This window comes from Physeter macrocephalus, chromosome 10, assembly GCF_002837175.3.
Source record: "Physeter macrocephalus isolate SW-GA chromosome 10, ASM283717v5, whole genome shotgun sequence".
In the NCBI taxonomy this organism is placed as follows: domain Eukaryota; kingdom Metazoa; phylum Chordata; class Mammalia; order Artiodactyla; family Physeteridae; genus Physeter; species Physeter macrocephalus.
Window position 1 is genome coordinate 35,037,176 of NC_041223.1, and position 17,210 is coordinate 35,054,385.

The 17,210-nt window shown below is 35.7% G+C and overlaps 1 protein-coding gene across 7 annotated transcripts in view; it reads left to right on the forward strand.

Moving 5' to 3' along the window:
• Positions 1-17,210, forward strand: part of PTPRK (protein tyrosine phosphatase receptor type K) — a 598,377-nt gene that overhangs the window by 441,227 nt on the left and 139,940 nt on the right. For all 7 annotated transcript variants that reach the window (XM_028494462.2, XM_028494461.2, XM_028494460.2 and 4 more), the window contains exon 8: positions 16,013-16,315. In XM_028494462.2, the coding sequence (XP_028350263.1) occupies positions 16,013-16,315 (303 nt within the window). The remainder of the gene's footprint in view (positions 1-16,012; positions 16,316-17,210) is intronic.

Below are 17,210 nucleotides of genomic sequence, written 5' to 3' on the forward strand. Positions count from 1 at the left end.
TTCTTGATGAGTCTGGCTAATGGTTTATCAATTTTGTTTTTCTTCTCAAAGAATCAGCTTTTAGTTTTATTGATCTTTGCTATTTTTTCCTTCTTTTCTTTTTCATTTGTTTCTGATCTGATTTTTATGATTTCTTTCCTTCCGCTAACTTTGGGTTTTTTGTTGTTGTTGTTGTTCTTCATTCTGTAATTGCTTTAGGTGTAAGGTTAGGTTGTTTATTTGAGATTTTTCTTGTTTCTTGAGCTAGGATTTTATTGCTATAAACTTTCTGTTAGAACTGCTTTTGCTGAATCCCATAAGTTTTGGGTCATCGTGTTTTCATTGTCATTTGTTTCTAGGAATTTTTTGATTTCCTCTTTGATTTCTTCAGTGATCTCTAGGTTATTAAGTAGTGTATTGTTTAGCCTCCATATGGTTGTACTCTTTACAGATTTTTTCCTGTAATTGATATCTAGTGTCAGAGCGTTGTGGTCGGAAAAGATACTTGATATGATTTCAATTTTCTTAAATTTACCAAGGCTTGATTTGTGACCCAAGATATGATCTATCCTGGAGACTGTTCCATGAGCACTTGAGAAGAAAGTGTATTCTGTTGTTTTTGGATGGAATGTCCTATAAATATCAATTAAGTCCATAGTGTTTAATGTATCATTTAAAGCTTGTGTTTCCTTATTTGTTTTCATTTTGGATGATCTGTCCATTGGTGAAAGTGGGGTGTTAGAGTCCCCTACTATGATTGTGTTACTGTCAATTTCCCCTTTTTTGGCTCTTAGCATTTGCCTTCTGTATTGAGGTGCTCCTATGTTGGTTGCATAAATATTTACAATTGTCATATCTTCTTTTTGGAATGATCCCTTGATCATTATGTAGTGTCCTTCTTAGTCTCTTGTAATAGTCTTTATTTTAAAGTCTATTTTGTTTGATATGAGAATTGCTACTCCAGCTTTCTTTTGATTTCATTTGCATGGAATATCTTTTTCCCATCTCTCATTTTCGGTCTGTATGTGTCCCTAGGTCTGAAGTGGGTCTCTTTTAGACAGCATATATACGGGTCTTGTTTTTCTATCCATTCAGCCCATCTGTGTCTTTTGGTTGGAAAATTTAATCCATTTACATTTAATTATCGATATGTATGTTCTTATTACCATTTTCTTAATTGTTTTGGGTTTGTTGTTGTAGGTCTTTTCCTTCTCTTGTGTTTCCTGCCTAGAGAAATTCCTTTAGCATTTGAGTAAAGCTGGTTTGGTGGTGCTGAATTCTCTTACCTTTTGCTTGTCTGTAAAGGTTTTAATTTCTCTGTCGAATCTGAATGAGATCCTTGCTGAGTAGAGTAATCTTGGTTGTTTTTTCCTTTCATTGCTTTAAATATGTCCTGCCACTTCCTTCTGGCTTGCAGAGTTTCTGCTGAAAGATCAGCTGTTAACCTTATGGGGATTCCCTTGTATGCTATTTGTTGCTTTTCTCTTGCTGCTTTTAATATTTTTTCTTTGTATTTTTTGATAGTTTGTTTAATATGTGTCTTGGCATGTCTCTCCTTGGATTTGTCCTGTATGGGACTCTCTTCCCTTCCTGGACTTGATTGACTATTTCCTTTCCCATGTTAGGGAAGTTTTCAACTATAATCCCTTCAAATATTTTCTCAGACCCTTTCTTTTTCTCTTCCTCTTCTTGGACCTCTATAATTTGAATGTTGGTGCATATAATGCTGTCCCAGAGGTCCCTGAGACTGTTCTCAATTCTTTGCATTCTTTTTTCTTTATTCTCCTCTGCAGTAGTTATTTCCAGTATTTTATCTTTCAGGTCATTTATCCGTTCTGCCTTAGTTGTTCTGCTATTGATGCCTTCTAGAGAATTTTTCATTTCATTTATTGTGTTGGTCATCACTGTTCGTTTGCTCTTTAGTTCTTCTAGTTCCTTTGTAAATGTTTCTTATATTTTCTCCTTTCTATTTCCAAGATTTTGGATCATTTTTACTATCATTACTCTGAATTCTTTTTCAGGTAGACTGCCTCTTTCCTCTTCATTTGTTTGGTCTGGTGGGTATTTACCTTGCTCCTTCATCTGCTGTGTATGTCTCTGTCTTCTCATTTTGCTTAACTTACTGTGTTTGTGGTCTCCTTGTCACAGGCTGGAGCTTCGTAGTTCCTGTTGTTTTTGGTGTCTGCCCCCAGTGGCTAAGGTTGGTTCAGTGGGTTGTGTAGACTTCCTGGTGGAGGGGACTAGTGCCTGTGTTCTGGTGGATGAGGCTGGATATTGTCTTTCTGTTGGGTAGGTCCGCATCCGGTGGTTTGTTTTCAGGGTCCTTGACCTTATTATGATTTTAGGCATCCTGTCTGCTAATGGGTGGGGTTGTGTTCCTGTCTTGCTAGTTGTTTGGCAGTGGGTGTCCAGCATTGGAGCTTGCTGGTCATTGACTGGAGCTGGGTTTAAGCGATTAGCTGGAGATCTCTGGGAGAGCTTTCGCCGTTTGATATTACGTGGAGCTGGGAGGTCTCTGGTGGAACAATGTCCTGAACTCGGCTCTCCCACCTCAGAGGCACAGGCCTGACACCCAGCCGGAGCACCAAGACCCTGTCAGCCACATGGCTCAGAAGAAAAGGGGAAAAAAAAGAAAGAAAGAAAGAATAAAATAAAATAAAGTTATTAAAATAAAAAATAATTATTAAAATTAAAAATTTTTTAATGTAATAAAAAAAGAAAGAAAGATTGAAAAAGAAAGAAAGAAGAGAGCAACCAAACGAAAAAACTCCACCAATGATAACAAGCACTAAAAAGTATACTAAAAAAAAAAAAGAGGCAGCAGAACTCTAGGACAAATGGTAAAAGCAAAGCTATACAGACAAAATCACTCACAGAAGCATCCACATACATACTCACAAAAAGAGAAAAAGGAAAAAAAAAGTATATCGTTGCTCTCATAGTCCATCGCTTCAATTTTGGGATGATTTGTTGTCTGTTTATGTATTCCACAGATGCAGGGTACATCAAGTTGATTGTGGAGATTAAATCCACTGCTCCTGAGGCTGCTGGGAGAGATTTCCCTTTCTCTTCTTTGTTCGCACAGCTCCTGGGGTTCAGCTTTGGATTTGGCCCTGCCTTTGCGTGTAGGTCGCCTAAAGGTGTCTATTCCGGCCCAGGCCGAATGGTGTTAAGGGAGCAGCTGATTTGGGGGCTCTGGCTCACTCCGACCCAGGAGAGGGAGGGGTACAGAATGCGGGCGAGCCTGTGGCGGTAGAGGCCGGCGTGACGTTGCACCAGTCTTATGCGCGCCATGCGTTCTCCTGGGGGAGTTGTCCCTGGATCATGGGACCCTGGCAGTGGCGGGCTGCACTGGCTCCCAGCAGGGGAGATGTGGATAGTGACCTGTGCTTGCACACAGGCTTCTTGGTGGCTGCACCAACCGCCTTAGCATCTCCGGCTGCACTGGCTCCCAGCAGGGGAGGTGTGGATAGTGACCTGTGCTTGCACACAGGCTTCTTGGTGGCTGCACCAACAGCCTTAGCATCTCATGCCCATCTCTGGGGTCCGCGCTGATAGCCACGGCTCACGCCCATCTCTGGAACTCGGTAGGCGGCGCTCTGAATCCCCTCTCCTCATGCACCCCTAAACAATGATCTCTTGCCTCTTAGGCAGCTCCAGACTTTTTCCCAGACCCCCTCCCGGCTAGCTGTGGTGCACTAGCCCCCTTCAGGCTGTGTTCACACCGCCAACCCCAGTCCTCTCCCTGGGATCCGACCTCCAAAGCCCAAGCGGCATCTCCCAGCCCCCTCCCGCCCCGGCGGGTGAACAGACAAGGCTCTTGGGCTGGTGAGTGTTGGTCAGCACTGATCCTCCATGCGAGAATCTGTCCGCTTTGCCCTCCGCACCCCTGTTACTGCGCTCTCCTCCATGGCTCCTAAGCTTCACCCTTCTGCCACCTGCAGTCTCCACCCGCAAAGGGCCTTCCTAGTGTGTGGAAACCTTTTCTCCTTCACAGCTCCTTCCCACTGGTGCAGGTCCCGTCCCAATTCTTTTGTCTCTGTTTTTTCTTTTTTCTTTTGCCCTACCCGGGTACGTGGGGAGTTTCTTGCCTTTTGGGGGATCTGAGGTCTTCTGCCAGTGTTCACTAGGTGTTGTGTAGGGGTTGTTCCACATGTAGATGTATTTCTGATGTATTTGTGGGGTGGAAGTTGATCTCCACATCTTACTCTTCTGTCATCTTGAAGTTCTCCCCCTAAAAATATTAGTAAATTTTAATAGAAAATATCTTCATCAACTATCTTGCATAAAGTATGATAAATAGGTTCCTTTTTTATTTTTACAATGTAAGGGGATTTCATTTTCTTCAAGTCCATTATAAAACACACTGAAACATTTGCCTAACCGTGTAGACTGGCTCAAGGCAGTCCATGCTTTAAACTAATTGTTGAATAAGTTTTTAAATATAAGGAGAGGAATTCTTCAGGATTCCCATCAAGATGAATCACCTTTTACTTATTTCTGCCTTATGTGTCATCGTATATAGGACTTATGCAGATCTGGGACATCCTCAATTAGAATAATAAAAGATATTTCACAAAGGAATAAAGGTGAAATAATATTCAGAAATCTGTAATAGAACATTAAAAAAGTAAGATTTTTATTGTGGAAAATATTAGCACCACCACCACCCCTCGGCATTTGTTTAGTGTATAGATGTTTATTGAGTTTTTTCTGGACAATCTCAGACCTTCAAATAGTGGACATAAAATATACAACAGTTCCTTAAAAGTTTTTAAGGTAGGAATATTCATAAAGCAGATTTGGATATGAATTTTATATTCACTAGTTTATTTGCTAACTTTAAAATGATTATATTTATTTTTCTAGTAATTAAATTTGTCCTCATTCCTTTATCTTAAAAGAGATCATGAATCTTCAGTTGTAATGTAGGCTTAACTTCCCAGGTGGAAGTTAAGGAGTTCATTATTCTTATCTCTGTCAATTTCCTAATTTACAAATGAGCTGAAGCAATTAATTCTTGCAAGTCTCCTGTATTAATTATAGTGTTAGGCAGGTTTCCTTGTGGTTTTGTAATTTTTTTTGTCACATTTTCACTCTGTTTACTATCTCAGCTTGATGCTTGTTGACATGCTGATTCATGTTTTAGTGTACCAGAAGGGTTTTATTCATCTGGAGGAATGATTATAAGGAGGTCACACCTTATCAACACACTGGCATTTCTAGTTGTGTTGAGCATGTATCTCCTTTTAATTTAATTTCTGAAAAATGTACAGGTATTTCTGCAGCTAAGCTGTACAAATCGATAAAATTTGTAATCAAGGCTGTCTAATTTCTAAACCTGATATAAAACTTCACAACTATTGATTACATGTGAAGGATCTGCAAGCTGTTAATCATGCATGAAAGCATAGAATAAATGGTGGCTTCAGAAAAGGAAATGGACAAATAATCATCACTCCTGCAGTCCTTATCTGTCTTTCTGTTCCCCTGAAGCAAGCATGTTACCAGACTTTCATTTTATTAAATCAAATGATGTATTAAAGTGTGTCAATAGCCATTATCACTTTCAAAATTTGTATTACTCTAGCTTTTTTCTATTATAATTTAGAAATTTTCTCGTCTTTCTTCAGAAAAGTGGTCCAAAGCAAATTAGTTTATTTTGTAAGTTTCCAGAAGGAATGAAAGAAGGACCTAAGTTGGTGTATTAAAATCATAATCTTTGTTGGGAGTGAAATGAGCCATACATACTTGGAATATCATTATAATGTAATTGTTGTAGTTTATTTTGGGCGGTCTTGGGGGGTCTTCATGCCATAAGATAGCCTCACTTAAAATGGGCCCTCCTAACCTCTCATTTACTAATATACTTTGTAATAATTTCGGAGTTTGAATTGACTGGCTTGACTCATTCAAGGACAGATGTAAGATGTTTACAAAGGGGTTATGTAGTTGAGGAAAACATGTACTATTTCTGCATCTAAGTAGTCTTAGATGGATTTGGATAAAAATATACATGTAAATGTATTTTTCTGTTAGACCTATCCACTCAAAAGTAAAGAAATTTAGATTATATTACTGACTCACTTTATATATACCTGTAAACTTATATTGATATAAAAATTAAAATATTTTAATAAATGTGTTGCAGCGATGGATTAGGGTGCTAGAAAACGACTCTAAATTCTTATAGCTTAGAATAAAGTATTGACATGTCTTATACCTCACAGAATTATTAGTCCAATATTTAATATATTAGTATCTGTGGGAGCATAGTGAAGAAATGAACCTGCCCTCAAAGAGCATACAGGAAATAAAGACAAAAATATATTCATTTAAAGTAGTTTTTAAAATCTTACATCATACTGCCACAATATTTGGCACATGCCAGGCGCTTAATAAATGTTTACTTTAATACAAAAAGAATACTAAATAAGCATGTAGTGGCTCAGCACAACTCATTATTAGAGAAATAAAATTTGTAAAGTACTGTTCTATGGAGGGATCACTGACATAATCTTCAGAAAAATATTAAGGTAATTTACCAAGTGAAGAGATTAGGGATAGGGATTATATCAAAATGCTGAACAGTTACTAACCACAAAATCTCATCAGTGGCAGAAAGCCTCTGATGATCTTGTCTGGTTCACAGATCTGCTGGTGGACTGGCAATTGGCTGGTTTAGATGACCTTTGCTGGTACAACGAGGTGACTAACTCAGCTCTGTTCCACATGCATTTCTTAGTCCAGAAGTGATGGTGGAGGTGTAAGGGCAAGAGGAGCTCGCAGGACTTTTTGAGATACAGGCTGAAAATTAGCACACCACCACTCTTGCTTCATTCTGTTGACCAAAGCAAGTCATGAGGCAAGCCCCAAATCAAAAGATGGGGGAAATAAACCCTACTTCTTTGATGTGAAGGGTTGTAGAATCACATGGCCAACAGTGTGGATACAAAGAGAGGTGAAGAATTGGAGCCATCACAGAATTGAGTTCTTAAGTTCTATTTTCATTAGCTCTTGAACATAAAACATATTAAAATTAGTTGCTTTATTGTTCAGAAAATGAAGTTTCCAAGCATATACTATGGGCCAACCACTTTGCTTGGCATACAAAATATTTACCTCATTTTTTAGTACAACCTAAGAAGTGTGTCATTTATCTTCTTTTTAGGGGTGGAGAAGGCATTGAAAATTCCCTCTAGAGTTTTGTCATTGCTGTATACAGCTCCTCTCCAGTCATCTTATTTTATACACTGTATATTACGAGGTAGTTTTTTCCATATTACTTTTTTAGGGTAATATACAACTCACTGTACATTTTTGTATGTGATTAATGCTGTTGCTAAACATTTTTATGAAAAATAAAGTTTGTTTTTACACTAGCGGTAGATCATTCTCTTCTTTTTTTCCTTCAATAAATTTTTTAAAACGCCTTTTCTCTTTCTATTTTGTTTTATCCAAGTATAGGTGGTTAGCTATACAAAATGTTTTATTTTTTGCATTGTTTAAAGTATAACATATAAGCAGAATATGCAGTATGAGAGATGAATTGAAGTGGATTGATTGACTGTAATTACATGGTTCTTCCAACACAGTCTGATATTATTAGATAAAAATTTAAGCGAAAAACATTAAAGAGCCCCCAAATTTTCAACTCCCCATGTTTTGAGAATTAGGTTTAATAAGACATTCAGTAGGATTTATCTATTGGAAAAATAGTTATTTTTGTCTTTTTTTTCCATGTCACTTTGGTAGTAAGTTCTTTTGAAAATCAAACAATTTCCTTAGCATTATTGTAGAGAGTATGCAAAGGTTATTAGAATTATCTGATGAACTTTAGTCAGATTCTTGAGAGCAGTGAAGATGACATATTTTGGTTTAATTTGATGATGTGCTTAGTATTGTTCTGATGGTACTGGGTAAATATTTCTGTGACTCTGCAGGAGAGCTGAGTGAGCCATGCACCCCCTGTCATTCTATATCCCCTGAGGGCAAACATGTCATTTCAACAACACAGCCAGAAAGCCGAAAGAGCTGACAGTTGGTTTGTGGTTATTCCTGGACCTGAGGCTCCCTCATATTACAGTGCTAATCAAGTCATCTCACCAACTTATCATTAACTCAATTTGACCCGTGGGAGCAGAGATGAAATCTTTTTGGCAAGACTAATGATGCTCTAAGACTGAAAAGATGTGCAGTGTTAAAACCTTGATTATCCTCAGTCATTACCATGAGGAAAAGAATAAAAATACAAAGCATCAGTAGAGAAAAGTAAAGACAATGTCTTCCAAAGCACTTCAGTTTTTTCCTCCCCCAAGGTATGCCAATGTTTTCTTCCTTGTTTTTTTTTTAAAGAAAAAATTCAACTTTGTTCAGAAATTTCATCTCAATTATTTTTTATTTTACACCAACAAATATTTTCTCTAACAGTCAGGAAGTTCACTTTCCTTGTGTTTGTTTTGATAAATGGAATGGAAATTGTGCTTTGCAGTCAGCTTCTAAGACTTCTGATGAAAAGGCAGCCAGGAGCATGAAGCTCCCTGTCATGCTTCAGTGTTCTTAGTTTGTGACATCCTTGACAACATCTTCCTTTTCTTCTTGGCATGAGCTTTGGGACATCTTCTATTTCTCTCTGACTGACAGCTGGATAATAAGTTTTATCATTAAAAACTGATTCTAGGGAAATGTGATCCCTGCCCTCGATTCTCTTGTAGCTGCTAAAGCTTTTGTTTTCACAACTCTTTCAGAGTAACCAGAGATTATCACTAGAGAAGGACCTGGATATTGACCTGTCATGTCATGTGTTGTTTAACAAATACCCAAAATTGAATTTCCTTTTATCTGTTATCTAAAACCACTTATTAAATCATCTTGCTGTTGAGAGGTGACTCAAAGTCAACGGGTTCTGTCTACTCATGTTGCCTTAATTTTTCTTAATCTTCAGAGAATGATTAAGTAGTTCTTCATTTTATCCTATCAAGTTGTGTTAAATATTTGACACAAAAACTATTACAAGCATAAATCCCATGCTTGATCTGTTTAGAATTTAAGTAAGGGCAGTGATATGTTATTTCTTTATTTATCTGCTAATTGTATATTACTGGTCATAGATTTGATATGTAACTTTTCTGCTATTTCTTTTTATTTCTTCTTGATTTCATGTGGCTTTTCTCACTGTAACAACTAGGAAATAGGTGAACAATAAAAGGAAAAATGGAATGGGAAAAGTTAGTAAACCTGGCTGATCAACTTTTGGCACAAAAATAAAGAAAACCATTGTCTCCTGAAGTCACACTCCTTCTTGGCCCCTTATTCTCCCCTAACACAAAAATCCAAAAATCTTTGGATTTTTCCACTTCCAGTGTCTGCACACTTGATAAAACCTCCAAATTAATTTTTCTAAAGTAGTTAATTAATTGTGTTAATTTCCTGCTCAGTTACTTTCCATTGGCTCTTAGATCAAGTTACCTCTTATCATGACATCCAAAGTTTTTACAATCTTTTCCTAACCAATTTTTCCTATATAACCTCCTATTAGATAACTTGTACAGCAACCAAATGGGATTACATATTTTTTCCAATTGTGTTTGTATTTATTCATCTTGTTTCCTCTGCATTTTTATTATTTATCCAAACTATGTCTATAGATCTTCTTGCCTTACCCATTGAGACCAAATGCAAATATCTCTTCCATTTGAGAGGTGGAAGTTGTTTCTCTCTCTTGAATTCCTATAGTATTTTATTGCATTCATATACCATTTATATCATATTGCTTTAATTTTTTTTTCTTAGTTTATCATCTTTACTAAATAAATGTTAAGCTCCTTGAGGTCTATTATTGTTTTATTCACTTTAGAATCCTCCACAGTGTCTGGTATCATACACTTTATATAATAGGCAATGTATTTTTGTTTCCCAATAGATGGGTTACTTGTTCAAAATATTTTAATATGATCCTTTGCTGCATGAAGGTCACTCCCTTGCTATATTTATTCCCAAGTTTCTGCCAGAATTTTGCCCCACAACTTTTTCCAATTCCTTGTTTCTCTCCAAAATTTCCTTTTACTAGAAAAGCAAAATGAGAGAGAAGGAAAGAGAACTGTTTTATAAACACATGTATGTAATACCTAACAAAAATTTGAAAATGGAAAGTAAAAAATTGGGAAGAAGAGAGAACATTTAGTAAATTTCAAACCACTTGACAAGTAGTGCATTGATGAATGTGATCCCCATTGTTTTCTCGTCATTGTGGTGACCTATGTTGTTATAAATACTGTTTACTGTGACGCCTCTATGTGCCATTCACCACACTAGGTCATTTCTTTAAATTTTTTAATCCTTGGGCTTCCCTGGTGGTGCAGTGGTTGAGAGTCCGCCTGCCGATGCAGGGGACACGGGTTCGTGCCCCGGTCCGGGAAGATCCCACATGCCACGCGCGGAGCGGCTGGGCCCATGAGTCATGGCTGCTGAGCCTGCGCGTCCGGAGCCTGTGCTCCGCAACGGGAGAGGCCACAACAGTGAGAGGCCCGCGCGCCGCAAAAAAAAAAAAAAAAAAAAAAAAAAAAAAAATTATTTAATCCTTAAAACAGCACTTATGCCCAGCTTTATATAACATAGTGAGTCCTGAGCAATATCCTTCTACTTCCGTTTATTCTACAAAAGTTAATTATTCCAATTTTAAAAGTTTAAATTTTTACTTATGCATTCATATCTCAGAAATACAACACAATTATTGGTGAGGCACAAGACTAATGGATAAGGGTGAGGAATTTAGGTAATTTTCTTGTCGAATTCTCTGATAGAATTTTCTTTGAATGGATTTCATAGTAGTAGAACAGTCTCAAGTCCCTGCTGTTTATATCCTGATTTAAAAAATCAGTATACGTGGTTGTCAGCCCATGTCAAAGCTAACAGACTTCAGAGGTTTTGCATAGCAGAGTGCCTATTGTATATGTGTATGTATGTGTATGTGCTTATATATGTATATGTGAATATATACATAGATGTAGATGCATGAATACATATATGTGATTATAACATATAGGTAAATATAGCTGAGAATATCCAACCTCAATAAAAACTGGAAGAAAATAAAGCACATGTCAATTAAATAAGTGTAATTAGACAGTGACTTTCTCTGAATTACTGCAGATGCCTTAGAGCTCAAAGTAATTGAATTTTGACTTTAGATGTGTTTCTGTGTACGTGTGTGTGTGTTTACTTTGTTGTATGTTGGTTTCTGATTATTGCCCTAGATGGCAGTAAGATTATATTTTAAGTCACTATTTTGGTAATAACAATTCATTTTGCAGCATTTCTTCAAGCCATTGTGAAAAATATAGATTTTAAATACCATATTGACCTCATAGAAAGATTCTTTGCCTATTAAAAAGCTATTTCTTTTCACAAATCTTTGTTTTTTTACCAGTTAATAAAGTGTTGGCAACTGATATTATGATTGTGGTTTATGCACATATGTATAGGATTTCTAAAGCTACCTTTTCCAGATTTTAAATTAGAGTTTTAAAATCTAATTTATATTAGTGTCAAAGTTAGCAGCATTTAAATACACCAAAACAGAATTCTCACTCAAAGTGAACTCTATGTATTTTTTTACATACTACCAATACATAATAAATATATCTTTTGTCAACTCCTAAAAATGAATAATTGAGGATGTAGAGCTATTGTGTCTTTCACAGTGTCTGGGTATGCTTTTATTTTACTTTTTTTTAAAATTTCAAATACAAGAATAAAAAGAGTGGGGGTAGTGAGTTACTTCTGCTTTTGACAGCGAGTCCCTCAGTATGCACACATTTACGTCTCTTCTGGCTCTTCCAAGCCTAGAGAAACACCAAGTTCCTCCAAACTTTGACTTGCTCTAGGGCTATTCAGAATGTCAAGCAGTTCTAATAGGCAGTCAGCTAGCTGCAGCAGCTGAGCAGAAATTGAATAGCGCATACATTCCCTATTTCAGTGCTCCATAAAAGGGTTGAATAAAGGAAGCCGAAAGGCAAAAGAAATTGGATATGAGATTAGTTAGAAGAAAATTTCTATTTATTTTTATAATTATTTAACTTTATAAATAGAGAAATTAATTTTTTAAATTATTTTATTATTAGTTTGGGAGAAAATGTAAATATGTAGTCAGTAATTTGACAGGCAAATTGTAGAGGCTTTTAGTACATAAAGTGTTAAGTAGGTTTTTTTTCTTTACCATTTTGCGTTTCCACTTTTTTTCACATTCGTGTGTACACTTTTTTTTATTTCTTTTTTTTAAAAGGGCCTCTAAATTTGCTGTTCAGAAATATAGTCCCTCTATGATGACTAAAGTCATGTGTAAACTTTAAACCATTCCTATGAATATCCACTTTTTTTGTTGTTTTTTGTTCTGTTTTTTGGGGGTTTTATTGGTCTTGTAGTTTCTACTCATTGCCAAAGTTACTAAGGTAAAATTTTCCTCCACTCCTACCAATGAAGTTGTGTCATACATCTGTAAAACAGATTCTTTTTAAAATTTTATTTCATTTTATTTTTTAATACATTATACCCCCTTTACTTATTTCTCTGACCCCTCATCCCCTGCTTCTGGCAACTGCCAATCTGTTCTCTCTAACTGATCTATGATCTTGTTTTTTGGGTTATTTTTTGTTTTTGTTTTTAAGACCCCACACATAAGAGAAATTATATGGTATTGTCTTTCTCTGTCTGATTTATTTCATTTAGCATAATACCCTGGAAGTCTATCCATGTTGTTGCAAATGTCAAGATTTCGCTCTTTTTCATGGCTTAATAATATTCCATGGTATATATGCATATATGCATAGATATGTATATGTAAACACATTTTCTTTACTCATTCATCCCTTCATGGACACTTGTGTTGTTTCCTTGTAAATAGTGCTGCAGTGAACATGGGGATGCATATATCTTTTCAGTTAGTGTTTTTATTTTCTGTAGATAAATACCCCGAAGTGGAATTGCTGAATCTTATGGTAGTTCTGTTTTTATTTGAGGAACCTTAATACTTTTTTCCATAGTGGCTGCACCAATTTATATTCCCAACAGTGCACAAGGGATCCCTTTTCTCCACATCCTCATCAACACTTGTTATTTCTTGTCTTTTTGATGACAGCCATTTTGAGAGGTGTGAGGCAATATCTTGTACTTTTGGTTTGCTTTTCCCTGATGATTACTGACGTTGAACATCTTTTCATGTACCTGTTCACCATCTGTGTGTCTTCTTTGGGAAAATGTCTATTTGGATTTTGTGCCCATTTTTTAATCAGCTTGTTTGGGGTTTTTTGCTATTGAGTTGTAGGAGTTCTTTATATATTTTGGATATTAACTACTTATCAGGTATATGATTTGCAAATATTTTCTTCCATTCAGTAGGTTACCTTTTCATTTTGCTGATGGTTTCCTTTGCTGTGCAGAAGCTTTTTAGTATGATGTAGTCCCACTTATTTATTTTTGCTTTTGTTGCCTTTGCTGTTGGTGTCAGATTCAAAAAAATCATGGCCTAGACCTGGGTCAAGGAGCTTACCACCTTTTTTTTTTTTTTTTTTTTTTAGGAGTTTTATGGTTTCAGCTATTACTTTCAGGTCTTTAATCCATTTTGAGTTAATTTTTGTATATGGTGTAAGACAGTGGTTGTGTTTCACTCTTTTGCGTATGACTGTCCAGTTTTCCCAACACCATTTAATGAAGAGATAGTTCTTTCCCCATTATATTCTTGACTCCTTTGTCATAAGTTAATTGACCAGATATGTGTGCATTTATTTCTGGCCTCTCTATTCTGTTCCATTCATCTATGTGTCTGTTTTATTACAAATATCATATCGTTTTAATTATTTTAACTTTGTAATATAGTATGAAATCAGAGAGCATGATGCCTCCAGCTTTGTTCTTTTTTCTCAAGATTACTTTGGCTATTTGGGGTTTTTTTGTTGTTTCATACAAATTTTAGGATTATTTGTTTTATTTCTTCGAAAAAATGCCATTGGAATTTTGATAGGGATTGCATTGAATCTGTAGATTGCTTTCAGTAGTATGGCCATTTTAACAATATTGATTTTTCTAATCCATGAGCGCTGAATATCTTTCATTTGTGTCTTCTTCAATTTCTTTATGCTTTTCTTAGTCTTTTAAAGTTGTATTAGAATGCAGGGTAAGTGGAAATTGAATAGTGGTATAAAATGAAAAGATGTATGAAAGAGAATGATCACTTGGAAAAAGAGAAGTTTATAAAGGAATAAGATGTCAAATTCAAAATGAAGGGTGTATGAAAACAGGTATATGACTACTAGACCTAAAAAAATTAAAACAGAGGAATAAATATTTATTGGTGTTTTCTCTTATTGCTGTATGGGATATTTGCATTCATATGCATCAGGTATTTTCTGGAGAAATTTCTCAATCTAGACACTTCTAGAACAACGTATGGACTAACTGCAGTGTGGCCACTCAGTTGTATCTGATTGCTACCTAACAGGCAGCAAAGTCACAATTTATCTGGGAAGCTTTTGGATGATCCTACCTATAAGTGCCTGGCCAGTTTGTGGGCAGTGATGCCGAAGACTGTGCTTTTAGTCTAACTAGACAGAAAGGAAAATGTCATCATCTCACTCTTGTGCCTGGTGGGGCAAATGATAACATAGCGCTAGACATATAAAGAGATTTTTTTAAATGATTAAAAAACCACATCTTTCTTCCAGCCTACTTAACACTGAAACAAAAGTGGTAAAATAGGGGGACTGGATTTTGTAAGCAATCAGAATATCAGAGAGAATTTAAAACCTAAACTTTGGATTCTACCAAAGATTAATTTGCATATATATATATGTATTTTTATAGTTTTGAGGTTTTAAATTAAATGGCCACCAGAGTGTATTTCAGACTTCACATTAAATATATTGAACTGGAATCCCAATGTGGGTTTGCCATCTGTGTGCCATGCTGATTATTTTTACACAACTAAGATTTTAATCTCAAAAATGAAAATTTATAAAAATACCCATGTTGGGCTTTTTGTATTACTTATTTTTCTTCACTTTTTCCCTACTGATTTCTATTTTTCATGAGCACTAACAATCCCTAGTGAGTTAATGGAGGCACCAACAAGGCCTCAACCTTGACCTTGACTTTAATCTCTTTGTCAAATCAATGTATTAAAGTTTTGCTGTGTATTGGTTTGTTTACTGTGTAGACTTTGCCATGGCCATGACTTTCATAGGGTAATTATTTTGATTAAGTTAGATGATTAAAGTTAGTCTTGCATGAGAAAAGTATACACTTGGGAAGCAGTGATGGATGGATTCCAGTCTTCAGAGTGTTTAGTTCTGCCAGCATTTTCCAGTTGAATGGAAATTCACTTCCCAGTTTGGTTTTGGTGACACTGAATGGATTGTCAAACCTGAGCATTTCCTAGAGAAAGACAAAAAGAGATCAAGAAGGATAGATGACAATGTGAATATCCACATGTGCTCTTGCAATTTTTCTCAGATATTTTTCTGCTTTGATGAACAACATCATTACTGAAATAATAAATGTTAATTAATATCTGCATCATTTTTGTAAATGGTAGTTTAGTGTTACGATTAGACTAATTAGTATACAGCATAGCTTGGTGACATGACAAATCAGAGAGCAGAACATGTTGACTCTTATCCATTATGATGTATTAGCTAATTCACTTGCTCAATAATGACCAAAGAAAGATGGGGAATAGGGCAGTAACAACAGAAACAACTATAAAACATTGTGGCCACATTTTCAGGTTTTTATTTTTCTGCCATGTTCCTGAGCACTATGGACTGTGGACATTTTAATTCTTATTTCTCTTCCCATTGGTAAATCATAGCCCTGACAGAAACCTTTAAGAATAAGATCATGAGTAATAAAGAAAATGAGAATAAACGATGACTTCCAGATTTTCCTAGTTTTACACATGCTATGTCATGCTGTGTTAAATTTTTTCAAGATAATTCATGGTAAAGTTGACAGCTATCTGTGTCTTTGATTTATTTTTCAGAACCTATGCGAACCCCAAAGACTTTAAAGATTGCTGAGATACAGGCAAGACGCATTGCTGTGGACTGGGAATCCCTGGGTTACAACATCACTCGTTGCCACACTTTTAATGTCACTATCTGCTACCATTACTTCCGTGGTCACAATGAGAGCAAGGCAGACTGTTTGGACATGGACCCCAAAGCCCCTCAGCATGTTGTGAACCATCTGCCACCTTATACAAACGTCAGCCTCAAGATGATCCTAACCAATCCAGAAGGCAGGAAGGAGAGTGAAGAGACGATTATTCAAACGGATGAAGATGGTATGCTCATAATTCCTTATTTTTAAAGGGGGGAATTGTATGACAAGAATTATGTACTTGCTTACAGTTTTGCCTAGAGTCCCCACAATTGAATTGGATTCCGAAATCTGCTAAATACTTTTAACAGGGTTAACTTTGGAAAGGGTTTGCCTTGAACAAGAAACTTAATATTCTTCAGGGTAGCATCAAATACTAAATGAACTATTCCTTTATTGTTTTCCATTTTTATACAATATTAGAAAAGTAGCAACTACACTAAAAGTCTAAATAAAGTTTTTCTCAAATGTTCAAAAATAATTTTCACCATTTGTGGCACTACATCGATTACCTCTTGGTGAATTGCACTTAGTTAAAAATTTAGTTTTTTGCATTTTACAGATCAATAGTAATAGCTTTCATTTCCTTTAGATTTGAAAGCAGCATTGTTTACCTATTCTATTTATTTTTAGATAGTTTTATGTAATTATAAATATAAAAGGTCAAAGTTTATATGTTTAAGTCCAAATAAAGGTCCTTATCAGATATTGGCAAGCTATCATCTTTTATCCATCTTTTTACCACCCAAGTAATTGAATTATAACTTGCCCAATTTCTGTGTATTACTTCTAAATTATTGAATAATAGGAAGAAACATTTATATTAATATTATAAGTTACACACACATACTATTGTATGTCATTAATGTGAATTTGAATACATTTTCTGATTTAAAAAAAAATGTATCCTAGACAAAAATGTATAAAAATAATCTAATAATAACACTGTATTCTTCCAATGTAAGACATTTCATTTGCAATATTTCCTTTTATGAATGAAAGTGTGCAGGGGGAAAAAGTGTGCTATATAGTGAATTGAGGCAAAACTGAACTGGGAGTCAGGAATCATGAGTTTTCAG